Genomic DNA, 16401 nt, shown 5'->3' with positions numbered 1-16401 from the left:
CCATTGCACTCCAGTCTGGGCGACAGAGTGAGACTCCAACTCAAAAAACAAACAAACAAACAAACAAACAAACAAAAAAATGGGAATGACCAAAAGAAGAAGGGTAATAAAAAGAGAAAATAAAATGCAGCTGAACACTAGAAGGGAAATGGGAAAGAGAAAGACTATATAAGGTGAGATTATGAAAAATACAGGGAAAGGAGGGTGGGCTGACTTGACTCAAGTGCAGAACAATAGAAAAGGGAAAGGAAAGGAACAGCTGGGAAAAAGGTAACAAACAGAATTGCCCATAGTGGCCACTAGAGGGTGCCACAGATTAAGGACACGATGGCAAGGAAGCTTCAAGTAGGAAACTTTCCTTGATGGTGTCAAACTCAAAGCTCAGGACTGCAACACTCTCAGGGCTTGGCTTGCCAGCCCTTTAGAGCCAACACTCCTGGGGCTAGATATTCTTTGCGGCTCGGCTGGCCAACCCATTGAGCTGACACCCTTGAAGCCCAGGCTGACCTGAAAAATCTGTATCATCACCTCCCTTAAACGCTCGGAGGGAACAGAATCTTCCTCCCTTCTCCTGAATCCCAGTTACTCCTGTCTCCACATGGACCAGCCCCACCATCCATGGTCCTCCTACCTTCTTTCTGCCTAGGGTCTCATGTTCCCAAATTTCCTCACATCTATAAATAAAATGTTTGAGAAAAAAAAAACAGAAAAATACTTAAATTTGATTCTACATCTTGAACATACATATGCCCCTGATTCTTCACACCGTATACATCTGTAGGAAACCACTTACGGAAATAATGCTCAACAATGCTTCCTTACCAGTTTAAAAACAAGCTATTCATATTCGGAAAGGGGTCTGAACTGGAGACATGGGTCCTTGAAGACTGTTTATGGACCACCAGTGCCACTACAGCATTAATGGACACAACCAAGTAATTGGTCGCTACTTTCTGCCCCCATTAGCACCAAGTATGACAATCTTAATACGTGGTTAAAACTAGACTTTAATGCTAACATTTCAAAAAACAACTGAGAAAGAAAAATCTGGGACAAAACAGTGCTTTGTAAGAATTTTTACAAAAATGTAACTTTGACTTACTGTTCAAGGTTGAGCTTATTGAATATCTCCACTGTTGTTTCTAGAACTTTATCAACATAGTCCACACGATCAGGATAACATTTCATGGCAAGATTAATGAGAGAGACTTGTAAAGATACAACATCCTCTGAAGGCATGTCTTGTCTAGACTGGAATGTTTAGAAAACCATACAATTTATTTTTAACAATTACAAAGGATCTCCCAGCTGAGAAGTTTCAAAGTTTTGAATTTAGGGAAAAAAGCTCTACAAACCTGTATTACTGTAGCCACCTGCTGTGAAAATATGTCAAAAAGTTTAATATCTGCTGGGATTCCAGGTCCATCTTCACGGTGAGCAAATAAAGCTAATCTAAAAAAGAAAAGAGCCTTTATTTTAAAAGATATAAGAATTTGGGTGGTGGGATCATAGATGACATTTATTCTTTATTGCTTTTCTGTATTTTGTATGAGCATATTTCTTCTAGAATAATAAAAAAGGTTGTTTACTTATTTTTAAAAGGCTAGTCAGGCTGGGTATGGTGGCTCACGCCTATAATCCCAGCACTTTGGGAAGCAGAGGCTAGAGGACTGCCTGAGCCCACAGGTTCAAGACCAGCCTGGACAACTTGGGGAGACCTTCTTTTTAATAAATAAAAAAATAGCTGGATGTGGTGGTAAGTGCCTGTAGTTCCAGTTACTTGAAAGGCTGAGGTGGAATGATCACCTGAGCCCAGTAGATTGAGGCTGCAGTGACCATGAGAGTGCCACTGCACTCCAGTCTGGGTGACAGAGTGAGACTCCAACTAAAAAAAAAAATTAAAAATTAAAAAAAAAAAAAATAGAAGCTAGTCAGGTAAAGCAGCAGGAGTGGAGAAGAAACAAAGAAATCTCACGCTGCCCATTGAAAGAGGAGTGGATAAAAAATGTGGTACCTATACAAAATAGATTATTACATAGCCATTAAGAAGGACAAAATTATGGACTTCGCAGCAACTGATTTAGAGTCTATCATACTCGGTAATCTATCACAGAAACAAAGAACCGAGTACCACATGTTCTCACTCACAAGTGGACCCTGAACATCTAGCATAATATTATAAGAAAGGGACTGGCAGTAGTAGGACACTGCCAGCAGAGGGTGAGGGGCACATAACATCAATAAGGGTACCTGATCCTAATCCAGGTGAAGTGAGGTCCAATGGGAGGCCCAAACTTCACCTGTACGTAAACCACTTATGTTCCCAATTCTGACTTGTTCCCCACATCTTTAAAAAAAAAAATTAAAAAAAATAAAAATAACAAACTCTAACTTGTGATCACTAAGCTGTTAATACTACTATACATGGACCAATCAAAAAGGGTTTAAAAAAAAACATCATGGTTGATCATTTCCTCAATTCATTTTTTTTTAATTCCTTCAATCTGTCATCCAGGCTGGAGTGCAAGTGGCACATTCCTTCTACTACAGCATCAACCTGCTGGGACCAGGCAATCCTTCCACTTTAGCCTTCCAAGCAGCTGGAACTACAGGCACACACCACCATGCCTGGTTTATTTTTTTTAGAGACGAGGTCTTGCTATGTTGCCCAGGCTGGTCTCGCACTCCTGGTCTTGCACTCCTGGGCTCAAGCAATCCTCCCAAAGTGCTGTGGTACAGATGAGAGACACCATGCCCAGTCCCTATTTCCCACATCTTAAACTACTCAAAATAATGTCTGTTACGTTATTATCATCTGTTTGACAGGGTCATAAGTGTATCCACGGTTTGTTATGTACAGAAGCATCACTACTGACAGGGACAGACATTATGAAATCGAACAATTAAGTTCACGAACTCATCCTAGAAAAAGTGCTACATACCTCATTGCTGAGTATCACTATGGCCAACTTCAAAGTACTCCCCCTGGGAAGCTATGCACTGATGTCAGAACCTAAACTGCTCATCAAAGCAATTTTAGAACTCTTTTTCTGGAATGGCCATCAGAGTTGTCTTTGTGAGAATGTTGGAGTTTGAATTAGAGCAACAAAGAGTGGACGTGAAATCAGGGACATGTTAGTCCAAGTTTATGGGGATAATGCCATGAAGAAAATGGCAGTGTATAAATGGATTAAACGTTTTTCTGAGGGGAAAGTGTCACTGATAAAGAGAGGTCAGGATGGCCAGTAACAAGCAGAACTGTCGAAAAATTGCAAAAATTCATTGACTTGTATGTCAAAATCATTGGCTGACTGTGAGATGCATAGCAGACCAAATAAGCATCGATAGAGAAACAGGAAAATCTTAACTGAAAATCTTGGCAAGAGAAAGGTGTGTGCAAAAGTGGTCCCAAAGGAGCCCTTGCATCACAACAATGCACCAGCTCACACAGCACTGTCTGTGAGGGAGTTTTTAGCCAGTAAATAAATAACTGTAATTGAACACGCTCCCTACTCACCTGATTTGGCCCCCAATGACTTCCTTCTTTACTCAAAGATTAAACAAAAAAAAGCTCTTTTTTGGAAAAAGTTTCAAAACTGCTTTGACGGGTGAACTAGATGCTCACATTGATGCATAGCTTCCCAAGGGAAGCACTGCAAAGGTGACCATAGCGTTATTCAGCAAGGAGGAGCACATTTCCTAGGATGAGTTTGCAAACTTAATTGTCAGCACTCATACATCCAACACAGAAAATCCAGTTACTAGCTTCCTTTAAGTGTGGGCCCAATAAACACGTCATTTTTGGTGCCCAGGATTGAGCTGATAATTTGAAGAATTCTGCTTATAAAAGTTCTTAGAGTTTAAAAACTAATAACTTAATTAGAAAGTTTCTTTAAAAATAACAAAAGATATTTACAGAAATAAGTCTTCGCTTGGGCTTCTAGTTTCCTGACAACACTTACAAGTATGTTCACAAGCAGGACAGACATTATGTACTACCACACAGCATAGTTGCCAGGAAGTCACTAGTTAAAGTCATTACCAAAGGTCAACTAAGAATGACTAAGAAAATAAACTTAAGGGGGATGTACTAAATATATTTGATACTTAAAAATTCTTCTTGGCTGGGTGCAGTGGCTCACGCCTATAATCCCGGTACTTTGGGAGGCCGAGGTGAGAGGACTGCCTGAGCCCAAGGGTTCAAGACCAGCCTGGGAAACTTGGCAAGATCTCATCTCTACAATAAATCAAGAAAAATTAGCTAAGCATGGTGCATAAAGACTCTAAATCAAATCAACAGAGTGAGACTCTGACTCAATAAATAAATAAATAAAGGACATAAGTTTAAAAAAAAATTACTTTTTAAGAAAATGTGATGGCTGGGCATGGTGGCTCATGCTTGCAATCCCAGCACTTTGGAAGGCTCCTTCGGGACCACTTTTGCACACACCAAGGGTTCGAAACCAGCCTGGGAAACTTGGGGAGATCTTGTCTCTACAATAAATTTAAAAATTAGCCAGGTGTGGTGGCACGCATCTGTGGTTCCAGCTACTTGGAAGGCTGAGGCAGAAGGATCACCTGAGCTCAGCAGGTCGAGGCTGTGGTGGCCGTGAGCATGCCACTGCATTCCAGCCTGGGTGACAGAGTAAGACTCCAACTCAAAAAAAAAAAAAGTGATGATAGAGTGATTACTTGAACATTCTTAATCATCTGTATCTTATGGCTACGTGATAAAGACTCAATCAAATCAGTTTCCACTGAAAGATAACTTACATCATGGTAAAAAACAAATATTGCTCTACAGTAATCTTTAGATTTGTGAGATTTAAATAATGGGTCTGTACAACAATGTGTTTAAATGTCAATTAAACACACAGAATAAAAATATTATCTCCATGCTTTCTGTACAATTAAAAGTTAAACCTCTTTCATACCTAATCTAGGCAAGTACCTAGTAAATACTCATACTCACAGAAATAAATTATTTCTATTATTTATCTTAAAATAATTGCTATAATAAAAATGCGACAGAAACAAATAATTCATAAAAATGTTTTAAACTCATTATTCCCAACTCAGAGCATTTGCCCTCCAGTGCTGGAAGGTCTTACCTATCAATTAAAGCAATGATTATGTTTTTCACGTTTACATTTTGGTGTAACTCAGCACAAGCCCGAAGAAAAGGATTCAAAGTCTGTAGGTGGAATTCATCAGGGAAAACCTGAAAATTAAATAATTGATTGATACAAGTATTTCACATAATATTCTGAACTCATGTATGATATTTAAAATTCACATTTTTATGGAAAATATTATTTTACTCTTACGCAACTAAATTCAAATACATTACTTTTTTCTTTTTTGAGTCAGTCTCACTCTGTGCCCCAGGCTGGAGTGCAGTGGCACACTCACAGCCACTGCAGCCTCAACCTGCTGGGCTCAGGCAATCCTTCCATCTCAGCCTTCCAAGTAGCTGAAACCACAGGCATGCACCACCACACCCAGCTAATTTTCTGATTTATTGTGGAGACAAGGTCTCACCAAGTAGCTCAGGCAATTCTCTCACCTCTGCCTCCCAAAGTGCTAGGATTACAGGCGTTAGACACCACACCCAGCCTAAAATACATTACTTTTGAGCATCTCTAAACATAAGCCCAGATGGAAGTATCCCACTCACCAAAGTACACCTACAATTAAACTACAGCAAACTCAGAGATTATTTTTTCCTACATTTCAAGGAAAAAATAAATAAAAAAAATAACCAAATTATTAATTACAGACAGAAAAATAATTTATTGATAAAAGCCATTCTATTTGAGATTTTTTCAAAACAATGAAAATTTTTATGAGTCGGAGTCTCACTCTGTTGCCCAGGCTGGAGTGCAGTGGCAAGCTCATGGCCAGCGCAGCAACCTGCTGGGCTCAGGCAATCCTTCCGCCTCAGTCTTCCAAGTAGCTGGAACCACAGGCGTGTGCTACTATGCCCGGCTTCAAAACAATGAGATTTAATCAAAGATAAAATGGGTCCTTTTAAAAAATAACTGTTCCCACCTACCTGAATAATGCACTCCATTAGATATTCTTGAGCCAAAGCATCCCTACAATTCACAACTTGCTCCAATATGCCAGTCAAAACAATCTAAAAGAGGGAAAAAAGAGTATAGGCTAAGGCATTGTTTTCAAATCCTAAGCTACTCCTCTAATACATTTGAACTGCTAACATAAAAATCATACTTTAGATTTTTCTCACCTATTCTAAACTTTAAAATTCCATTTTTAGAGTTTTTCTATAAGGTATGAGGCACTGGACAAGGTTCAAAGTTTTTTTGCTTGTCTGTATATAAATATCCAGTTAATCCAGAATCATTTGTTGAAAAGGTTGCCTCTGTACCTTTATCAAAAATAACAGATCATATATATTCATGTGAGTCTATCATGAATTGTCTAATGTGGAAATTGTCTGAATCAGCTGCTGCCTGTTTCTGCACATAAATTTTTGCTGAAACACAGGCATGTCCATTCATTTCCATATTTTGTCTGTGGCTGCTGTTGCCCTACACCAGCAATGCTTACTAGCTGTAGATCATATGGCTTGCAAAGCCAAAAACTATTTATTTACTATCTGGTCCTTTCCTGGAAAAGTGTGCCAGTCCCTGCTTTATTCCCTTCCATTGGTTTGTGCTTCTATCCTTTTCACCAATGCCTCATTATCTCACTGTAGCTTTAGAGTAAATCTTGAATTCAACACGTTTGTCCAACTTTGCTCTTCTTTTTCAAAACTGTGGCTGTTCTAGGTTCTTTGCTTTTTCATATAAATTTTAGAATCACTTTGTTGATTTCTACAAAAAAGCTACCTGGAATTTTGACTGAGATTACACTGAAACTATAGATCAATTTAAGGAAAATTTCTATTTTAACAATATTAAGTCTTCCAATCCACAAACATGGTATATCTTTCAGTTTATTTAGGTCTTCTTTACTACAAGTCATTTAAAAATGTTTTTCAATGTATTTAACAAAAATATTCTGATTTTAAAAATCAGAGTTCAATTTATACCTTACAACATAAGAAAAGGTAACAAGTATAAAGATATAAACCTGTTTGTAACGTTCCACATTTACACCTTCCAACTGACTGAGGCGCACCAAATTTGTTCCCACTAAAATTCTCAGTTCTTGTCTTTCTCTTTCTCTTTTTTCTCTGTCTCGGCTGTGTCCCTGGTGTTGCATTCGCACCCACAGCTTGTTCATTTCTGCAAAGTTGAGTAGTACAAAATCCATGGAATCACTAATATCACCAGTTGTTTCTTCACTGCAAAGAAACAGTAGGAAAATCTTTATGCAGTATTTAAATTGCAGGACCAACTTACTACTATCCCTCTCCTTTGTGCATTTCCTCCTTATCTCTGAAATATACAATAATTTATAAACCATTTTCAACTTCACTGGATTAGTGTTACATTTCAAGAAGAACAGACTCTAGGGAAAAAGTACCAGGAAGAGGACACAGAACAAGTTTAAAGGACAGATTACTTTTCCCAATTCTCTATTCTGGGCCAAATGGACTTGCTCTTATGGCAACTACCTTAATTCAAAAAGGCGAAAAAATTTAACACTTACAGTGTACTATTACATCATTTTATTATTTAATATTTCTTTTTAATTGGAAAGTAAGCTTGTGAGGGAAGAGACCAGGTGCTTCCTGGCTTATTTTTCTACATCTCCTAGGATGGGGGATATAGTAGCTTTCAAAAATGTTTATTGGCTGGGTGCAGCAGCTCAGCCTGTAATCCCAGCACTTTGGGAGGCTGAGCCTGGGGGATTTGAGACCAGCCTGGGCAACATGGTGAGACCTTGTATCTACAATAAATTACAAAAACTAGCTGGGTGTGGTGGCATGCATCTATAGTTCCAGCTACTTGGAAGGATCATCTAAGCCCAGCAGGTCAAGGCTGTGGTGGCCATGAGTGTGCCACCGCATTCCAGCTTGGGCAACAAGGGTGAGACTCTAACTCAAAAAAAAAAATGGTTATTGATTGCCTAATCAAATACTCAAAATGGAGAGTCAAATAATATTTATTTACTTATTTTTATTATTTTTTTAAGTCAACATCTTACTCTGTTGTCCAGGTTGGAGTGCAACGGCACAATCACAACTCACCACAGCCTCTATATCCTAGACTCAGGCAATCCTTCCACCTCAGCCTCCCAAGTAACTGGGACTACAAGTATGCACCACTATGACTGGCTAAAATATATATATACATATAGTTTTTTTTTAAGTAGGATTTTCACTCTGTTATCCAGACTAGAGGGCAGTGACACGCTCAGAGCCACCATAACCTCAACCTGCTGGGCTTAGGCGATCCGTCCACCTGGGTCTTCAAGTAGCCGGAAGTACAGGTACGCACTACCACACCTGGCTAATTTTTTGATTTATTGTAGAGATAAGGTCTCTCCAAGTTGCCCAGGTTGGTCTCGAATCCCTGAGCTCAGCAATCCTCTCCCCTTGGCCTCTCAAAGTGCTAGGATTACAGGCTTGAGCCACAGCACCCAGCCTAATTTTTAAATTTAATTTAATTTTTGTAGAGACAAAGTCTTGCTATGTTGACTAGGCTGTTCTCAAACTCCTGGACTCAAGCAATCCTTCTGCTTCCCAAAGTGCTGGAAACTTGCCTAGGCAGAGTCAAATAATAATAAGGCAAGTAATCTCATCAATCTCTACACTGTTAAAGTCTTATCTTTTCTGTACTATTTAAAAGGAAATTGAAGCCGGCTCGGTTGCTCAGCCTGTAATCCCGCGCCTTTGGGAGGCTGAGGTGAGTGGATTGCCTGAGCCCGCGGGTTCGAGACCCGCCTGGGCAGCGAGACCTCATCTCTACAATAAATCAAAAAATCAGCCGGGCGTGGTAGCGCATGCCTGTAATTCCAGCTACTAGGAAGGCTGAGGTGGAAGGTTCGCCGGAGCCCAGCAGGTCGAGGCTGCGGTGGCCGGGAGCGGCCACTGCACTCCAGTCTGGGTGACAGAGTGAGACTCCAACTCAAAAAAAAATAAAAAATAAAAAATAAAAGGAAATTGATGCAGATACATTAAAAACCATTGAGTTGCACAACTTAGACATAAAATAAACGAATAAATAAACTTAAAAAAAATATATAGTTTATTTAAAAGTGAATTAGAGAGAAAAAGAGAATAGAGAGACAAGATTCACCTCCCCAAGATGGGGGAGGGGGCCAAAGCCAGGAAGCATGGCGACAGTCATAGCTCAAAGAGCACATGGCCACACCAGAGTCTAACAAGGCAATGGCCAATAAACTTTTAAAAGAAGGAATTAAGTTCCCTAATCTAAGCACCTGTCCTATGAACAGCTCACCCAGTTGTCTGAAGACCACAGGTTGGATAACCATCTGCCACTGCTGTGGGATGCTAGAGTATTGGTCACACAACAATGGCTTTTGTATTTTTCTCTTTTGGAGTTAATATCTAAGTTGTGTGCATACATAAGTAAAATAACTTATATTCTAGGGTAACTATCAGTCCATACATTATATAAACTAATAGACACTCAAGGAACAATTATAAAAACCAACTGGCTTATGGAAAAAGTTAAGCATACTTCATTATTTCATCACAAATACAATTTATAACAACAAAATTACAACTCAAGTAAGAAAATCACTTACTCTGTTGGCTCTCCTTCATCAGGTAAGATATTTCTGGTACATTGAAGAAGGTAATTTCGAAGAAAGAGACCCCTCAAGGGATGCTGCACACCACGGCACATTTCTACCAAATCTTTCAAAATATCTTTCCTGGACTGAGGAAATGACTTGACATATACAACTCCAACTGTGATCAACAGATAACTAGAGGAGTTAAGAGGAAAGACCTGATTAGACATAAAATATTCAAATCAAGAATGTTTTATTTCCAAACACACTGAATGCACAGGAACCATGTTGTTTTCTTTTGAATGATGAAAAAAATATAATCTGATTTAAAATATAACCACTGACTGGCCTCTAAGAAAAACACACACACACACACACACACACACACACACACACACACACACACTATATCTATGAGACAGATATCACCTTTAAATATATTAGGAAAGTAATTTTCACAGTATTAATATTTCTAGTAATCAAAACATTAAATGAAATAGCACATTTATTTTTTTCTATTTCTAAAATATAAAGTAATTGCTCTAAAACTTAAAATAACAGTATCGGGCTGGGCACAGTGGACCACGCCTATAATCCCAGCACTTTGGGAAGTCGTTCGGAGGATCACTTCAGGTCAGGAGTTCAAGACCAGTCTGAGCAACACAGCAAGACCCTGCCCCAACAAAAAATACAAAAATTAACTCGGTGTGCATGTATAGTCCCAGCACTTTGGGAGGCTGAGGCAGGAGGACTGCTTGAGCCCAGGAGTTCGAGGATGCAGTGAGCTATGATTGTGTCACTACACCCCAGCCTGGTAACAAAGCAAGACTCTGTATCTAAAACAAACATCAGTATCTATCAGAATGTTAAGCTCAATTTATTAAGAAATTAAATATCCTTAAAACTGCTTTTTGGTCGGGCGTGGTGACTCAAGCCTATAATCCCAGCACGTTGGGAGGCCGAGGCGAGAGGACTGCCCGAGTCTGTGGGTTCAAGACCAGTCTGGGTAACGTGGTGAGACCTCGTCTCTACAATAAATAAAAAAATCAGCCAGGAGTGGTAGCATGTGCCTGTAGTTTGGGCTACTTGGAAGGCTGAGGTAGAAGGATCACCTGAGCCCAGCAGGTCGAGTCTGCGGTGGCCAGGAGTGTGCCACTGCACTCCAGTCTGGGTGACATAGTGAGACTCAACTCAAAAAAAAATAACAAAAACCCAAAACACTGTTTTTTGCTAATTTTCAAGAACATAATTAAAGTGGGAGATGCAGATATAACAGTCCTCAGAATCTTAATTACTTACAGCCGTGGGATAATGTTCCCAGCATATTGTACAAGTTCGTAGAGATCCGCCACTTTTCTTCCTTTAGCAAACTCATCTGTCAGGTAAACCTCCAAGTAGTGCAGTTCATCAGAAATAGCCATATCTTTTCATTATGATTAAGGAACAAAAAGAAAGATAAGCCAACCCAAGGAAAACTCTGGAGCTCGTCAGTCATTGAAACTATTGGACAGGTATCATAAATTTTAGCCTCTTAAGAAAAAGTATTCAGAGCCAGGCTCGGTGGCTCAGCCTGTAATCCTGCATTTTGGGAGGCTGAGGTGAGTGGATTGCCTGAGCCCGTGGGTTCGAGACCAGAGCCAGGCTCGGTGGCTCAGCCTGTAATCCTGCATTTTGGGAGGCTGAGGTGAGTGGATTGCCTGAGCCCGTGGGTTCGAGACCCGCCTGGGCAACTTGGCGGGAACTTATCTCCACAATAAATCAAAAAATCAGCTGGGCGTGGTAGCGCATGCCTGTAATCCCAGCTACTTGGAAAGACTGAGGCGGAAGGATCGCCGGAGCCCAGCAGGTCGAGGCTGCGGTGACCGGGAGCAGCCACTGCACTCCAGTCTGGGTGACAGAGTGAAACTCCAACTCAAAAAAAAAAAAAGAAAGAAAGAAAGAAAAAGTATTCAAATTAAGACAGAATTTCAGATGGGCTTTCCTTACTTTATAATAAGGGTTTTAGCCGGGCACAGTGGTTCACTGCACTCCAGCCTGGGTGACAAAGTAAGACTCCAATTCAAAAAAAAAAAAAAAAAAAAAGGTTTTAAAGAATGTCTGAGCCAGGCTCGGTGGCTCAGCCTGTAATCCTGCGCCTTTGGGAGGCTGAGGTGAGTGGATTGCCTGAGCCCACGGGTTCGAGACCCCCCTGGGCAGCGAGACCTCATCTCTACAATAAAATCAAAAAACCAGCCGGGCGTGGTAGCACATGCCTGTAATTCTGACTGCTTGGAAGGCTGAGGCGGCAGGATCGCCGGAGCCCAGCAGGTCGAGGCTGCAGTGGCCGGGAGCGGCCACTTCACTCCAGTCTAGGTGACAGAGTGAGACTCCAACTCAAAAAAAAAAAAAAAACCACACACACACACAAAGAATGTCTGATGAAGCAAAGCAGTAAAAGCAATGGTTACCACAGGTTTTGAAATGGCAAATGATTTAATTCCTTTCTATTTCAGAGTCTTGCACAACAAATCTAAGCACTAAAGAACCAACTGCCTCATAGCTTCAATATCTGCCATGAAGGGACTGAAGGTTGAGATGTAACAATAACCCATTTAAAGATATTTATAGAAAAGGAGTATTCTGAAAGATTTTCTTTTTCTCATTTAACACATCTGCATAGAGAAGGAATACCATTTGAGTAAAACAATGAAGAATAACATAACTCGAGAAAAACTTCATAAAAGATAAACAAAATTGACCTCATAAAAAAAAAAAAAAAAAGTATAGCCCAAATGTTTATTCTTTAACATTCAGAAGATACAAAGTTCATAGTAGCTCTTTGGTGATAACATAGAGGTCCGGAGTTCACCAAGCATATTAGAAGCATGTTTCAGAGCATCCATAAGTTTGTTTTTGTCCTATAGAAATACCAAGAGAATAGATGAGAATCTTAAATAAACATTTATCTTGATTGTATAAACTCAACATCAAGGACTTGTTACACAGTTTTAAGCTCTAATATCAAGGATTTGTTACATATTTTTAAAAACTTTGCAACCCTTAAATTATTTTAACCACATAAAACCCAGCTTTAGATAGTTTCACCTGCCTTCTCTCTATTGAAAAGAAAAAGGGCTGTTTCACACCTGTAATCTCAGCACTTTGGGAGGCTGAGGCAGGTGAATTGCTTGAGTCCAGGAGTTTGAGACTAGCCTGGGCAACATAGCAAAACATCATCTCTACAAAAAATTTAAGCCAGATGCAGTGGCTCACACCTATAAACCCAGTACTTTGGGAGGCAGAGGTGAAAGGAATGCCTGAGCCCAGGGGTTCAAGGCCAGTCTGGGAAACTTGGCAAGACCTCGTCTCTACAATTAAAAAAAAAAAAATTTAGCCAGGCATGATGTCATGTGCCTGTAGTTCCAGCTACTTGGAAGGTTAAGATAGAAGAACTGCCTGAGCCCAGCAGACAGAGGCTACAGTGGCCATGAGCATGCCACTGTACTTCAGCCTGAGTAAGATTCCAATTCAAATGGATAAATAAATAAATAAATAAGCTGGAACTGGTGGTGCACGCCTGTAGTCCCAGCTACTCAGGATGCTGAGGTTGAAGGATCTCCTTAGCCAGGAGATCAAGGCTGCCATGAGCCATGATCGTTGTGATCATGCCACTGCACTCCAGGCTGGTTGACAGAGTGAGGCCCCCAACAAGAAAAGAAGGAAGGAAGGAAGGTGGGGGGGAGACTGGGAGAGAGATAGACAGATAGATTGATATATGCATAGTTCCTCACCAGGGCTGCAGAGCTCAGCAAGACTTAGATATTGAGGGTTGCAAGCTTCCTGATGTAACTCTAATCTTTTAAACCTCTAGAAACTGGGAAACTAGCTCTATTAACCACATTTTACAACAGCACTGGCATATCAATTATTTTAAAGCAAGATACTGTCCTGACAATGGCTCTGTCATAAGTTAAAGACTCTTCAGAGCTATCTGAAATGACTATTCATGTAAGTTTGCTTTTCTCCTGTATTCTTCAAACCCTCCCAATGCCCAAATGTTCCACTTAACTCATAAACGCAGACAATTCTTCACGATACAGGAAACACTATCCATACACAGAAAGAGAAAGCTGCTTGCAATAACACACCCATTCCCTCCATTCCAAGACATTTATTTTTCATTCCAAATGTGTTTGCAAGGAAACCAATATAAGATACAAGAGCATATTACCAAACTTTAGAAACTACAAGACATTTTACAAAGTTATTGTTGTCCTCGTCGTCATCGTCATCATCATCATAGCAACTTATGGCTTGAAGTACCGGCCAATTTGGTTCAATTTGTTAAATTTTAATCCAAAAAATCTATAGGATCTACACAGCTTAATTCTTATCCTATCTTTTAAAATATGAAAATATGTAAATAAGTGTAAGTGTGATTTTTAAGCTAGCTTCTGAAATAAATGTATCTATTCAGGATGGAAATTAAAGTTTTTGACATATTCAGAAGAAAAAGTTGAATAATTCAGATCGAATTGAAAGCATTTAAACCCATTCATTCAAAAAATATTTATTGAGCACTCATTATACATTAAGTACTCCTCAGGTTTGAAGAAGGCTAGTAATTCAAGTCAGATACTGGTATGGTGATAATGTAACATGTATATAAAAGGCAAGGAGGCAGTCTCTTGGTCTCATGTGCTTACATTCTAGTAAGGAAGGCAAGACAATCCCAAATCATAAATATCAATGTGAGTAAATAGAGCTCTCTGTTGAAACTGCACTACACAGTGCTTGAGAGTTGGAACTGAAGGCAGATGCTGATGGACACTGGAAGCCGTGGTGCTATGTAACTTTATAAAACATTGAAGATGTTTCCTTAGGAACATGCAAACTGCACTTGTGCCTCCCACATTTTCATTCTTACCAGGCATCTCTTCATCTGGAATGACTGGACCTTCACAGCCTGTATGGCTTCATCCAAGAGCTTTTCCTGCTCATCCTGAGGTGACTGCTGTGTTGTAGGCTGGAAAAAAAAAAATTCCATTAATGTCTCAAGCACATTCTTCTAATAAATCTGTTATAGTTCTAGCCTTGGTCCTTCTACAAGACTTGCACAAAAGACTCATTCCAGCTCTACAACTCAAACTAATTTATCTTTTTTTTTTTTTTTTTTTTTTAGACGGAGTCTCACTCTGTCGCCCAGGCTGGAGTACAGCAGCATATTCATGGCCACTGCAGCCTTGATCTGCTGGGCTCAGGCGATCTTCCTGCCTCAGCCTTCCAAGTAGCTGGAATTACAGCCACGCATCACCACACCTGGCTAACTTTTTTATTTATTGTAGAGATGAGGTCTCGCCAAGTTGCTCAGGCTGGTCTCAAACCTGTGGGCTCAGGCAATACTCTCACGTCAGCCTCTCAAAGCACTGGGATTATAAGCGAGAGCCACCGCACCCAGCCTCTATTTATCAATTTTTACAGCTCCGGAACACAGAGCTGTGCACAGACACTGACATTAACAGCATACGGTTACTGAAGGAGAACAATAATGTGTACAAAGAAATGCCTCTCTGTCTCAGAAACTGAATCAACATTCTTGTAGTAGGCTGGCCTCAAAGAAACTTGTGGTAGTCATTCATGGCTGTGTTCTGCTAATATGTGTGGAATCCAACCAAAACATAGCCATCCAACCAATCTGAATCTTGTGACAAGTATAGTCTAACAGAAATCTCTAAAAATCTCTTTTCCTCTAGACTACTTTTCATCTGCACTTTAGTCTATTCTTGGACCATGGAACTAGTTTATGAGATACTGACCACCACATCCTTTGGCAATATATGACAAACAACTAAACAGCTTAGAAATAAAATACCTGGAATTATTGTTAGACCCGTAGTAGAAAAGGATAAAATGCACTCTCCTCAAATCCCTGGCTTATGTCATTTCAAATACAGAGATTTACAGCTATAATGGACAAAATCTATTTAGACGCTCTTTCTCTTTGCCATTGGCTAGCATCTACTTGCAAAATAAATGAGATTTTCCTGTCAAATAGAATTAACTACTCATTCATGTCACCTGAAAACTGTTTGCATCTCTACCACAGTCATTCATCACATTGTAATTATAAATGATGGTCATTTTTACATCCTTGGGACCCAACAAACTGCCTGATACATAATGGATGCTTCATAAGTGTCCACTGCAAGAATGAATAAGCTGGTTTTAGAATGTTTAGATTATATATTTAACAAAAACTGAAGAATCAACAAATGAATGAATAAACAAATTGTGGTATTTACATACAACAGAATATTATTCCGCCACAAAAAGGAATAAAATATTGATACATGCTACAAAAATGAACCTAGAAAATATTATGCTAATTGAAAAAAAAGCCAGATATAAAAGATCACATACTGTATGATTCTATTTATATGAAATATCCTGAATAGATAAATCATCCATATAAACAGAAAGTAGACTGGTGATTAGGTTGAGAGAGTAATTGCTTAACAGGTACAGGGTTTCGTTTGGGAGGTGAAGATAATGTTTTGGAACTAGAGATGGTGGTTACACAATACTGCAAAGGTACTAAATGCCACTGAACTGTTCACTTTAAAATGGTTGATTTCATGTCAATTTCATCTTTTCTTTTTCTTTTTTTTGAGTAGGAGTCTCACTCTGTCACCCAGGCTGGAGTGTAGTGGCACACTCACAGCCACCGCAGCCTCGACCTGCTGGGCTCAG

At 39.6% G+C, this 16401-nt stretch overlaps 1 protein-coding gene across 2 annotated transcripts in view; it reads right to left on the bottom strand.

Annotated features, from left to right (window-relative positions):
* VPS35 (VPS35, retromer complex component) overlaps positions 1 to 16401 on the bottom strand; it is a 34409-nt gene that overhangs the window by 12606 nt on the left and 5402 nt on the right. The window contains exons 2-10 of one of the 2 annotated variants that reach the window (XM_008055019.2): positions 14579 to 14677; positions 12473 to 12569; positions 10972 to 11095; positions 9685 to 9867; positions 7099 to 7312; positions 6056 to 6139; positions 5112 to 5221; positions 1356 to 1452; positions 1103 to 1251 (exon numbers count right to left, since the gene is read on the bottom strand). In XM_008055019.2, coding sequence (XP_008053210.1) covers positions 1103 to 1251; positions 1356 to 1452; positions 5112 to 5221; positions 6056 to 6139; positions 7099 to 7312; positions 9685 to 9867; positions 10972 to 11095; positions 12473 to 12569; positions 14579 to 14677 — 1157 coding nt within the window. Of the gene's footprint in view, positions 1 to 1102; positions 1252 to 1355; positions 1453 to 5111; positions 5222 to 6055; positions 6140 to 7098; positions 7313 to 9680; positions 9868 to 10971; positions 11096 to 12472; positions 12570 to 14578; positions 14678 to 16401 lie in introns of both variants that reach the window. The other variant, XM_021710898.1, reaches the window with a different exon arrangement.

This window comes from Carlito syrichta, unplaced genomic scaffold, assembly GCF_000164805.1.
Source record: "Carlito syrichta isolate Samal-C Ts95f unplaced genomic scaffold, Tarsius_syrichta-2.0.1 Scaffold301634, whole genome shotgun sequence".
NCBI lineage: Eukaryota > Metazoa > Chordata > Mammalia > Primates > Tarsiidae > Carlito > Carlito syrichta.
The sequence above is the reverse complement of the archived record's forward strand: the minus strand, read 5'-3'. Positions and strand labels throughout refer to the sequence as shown.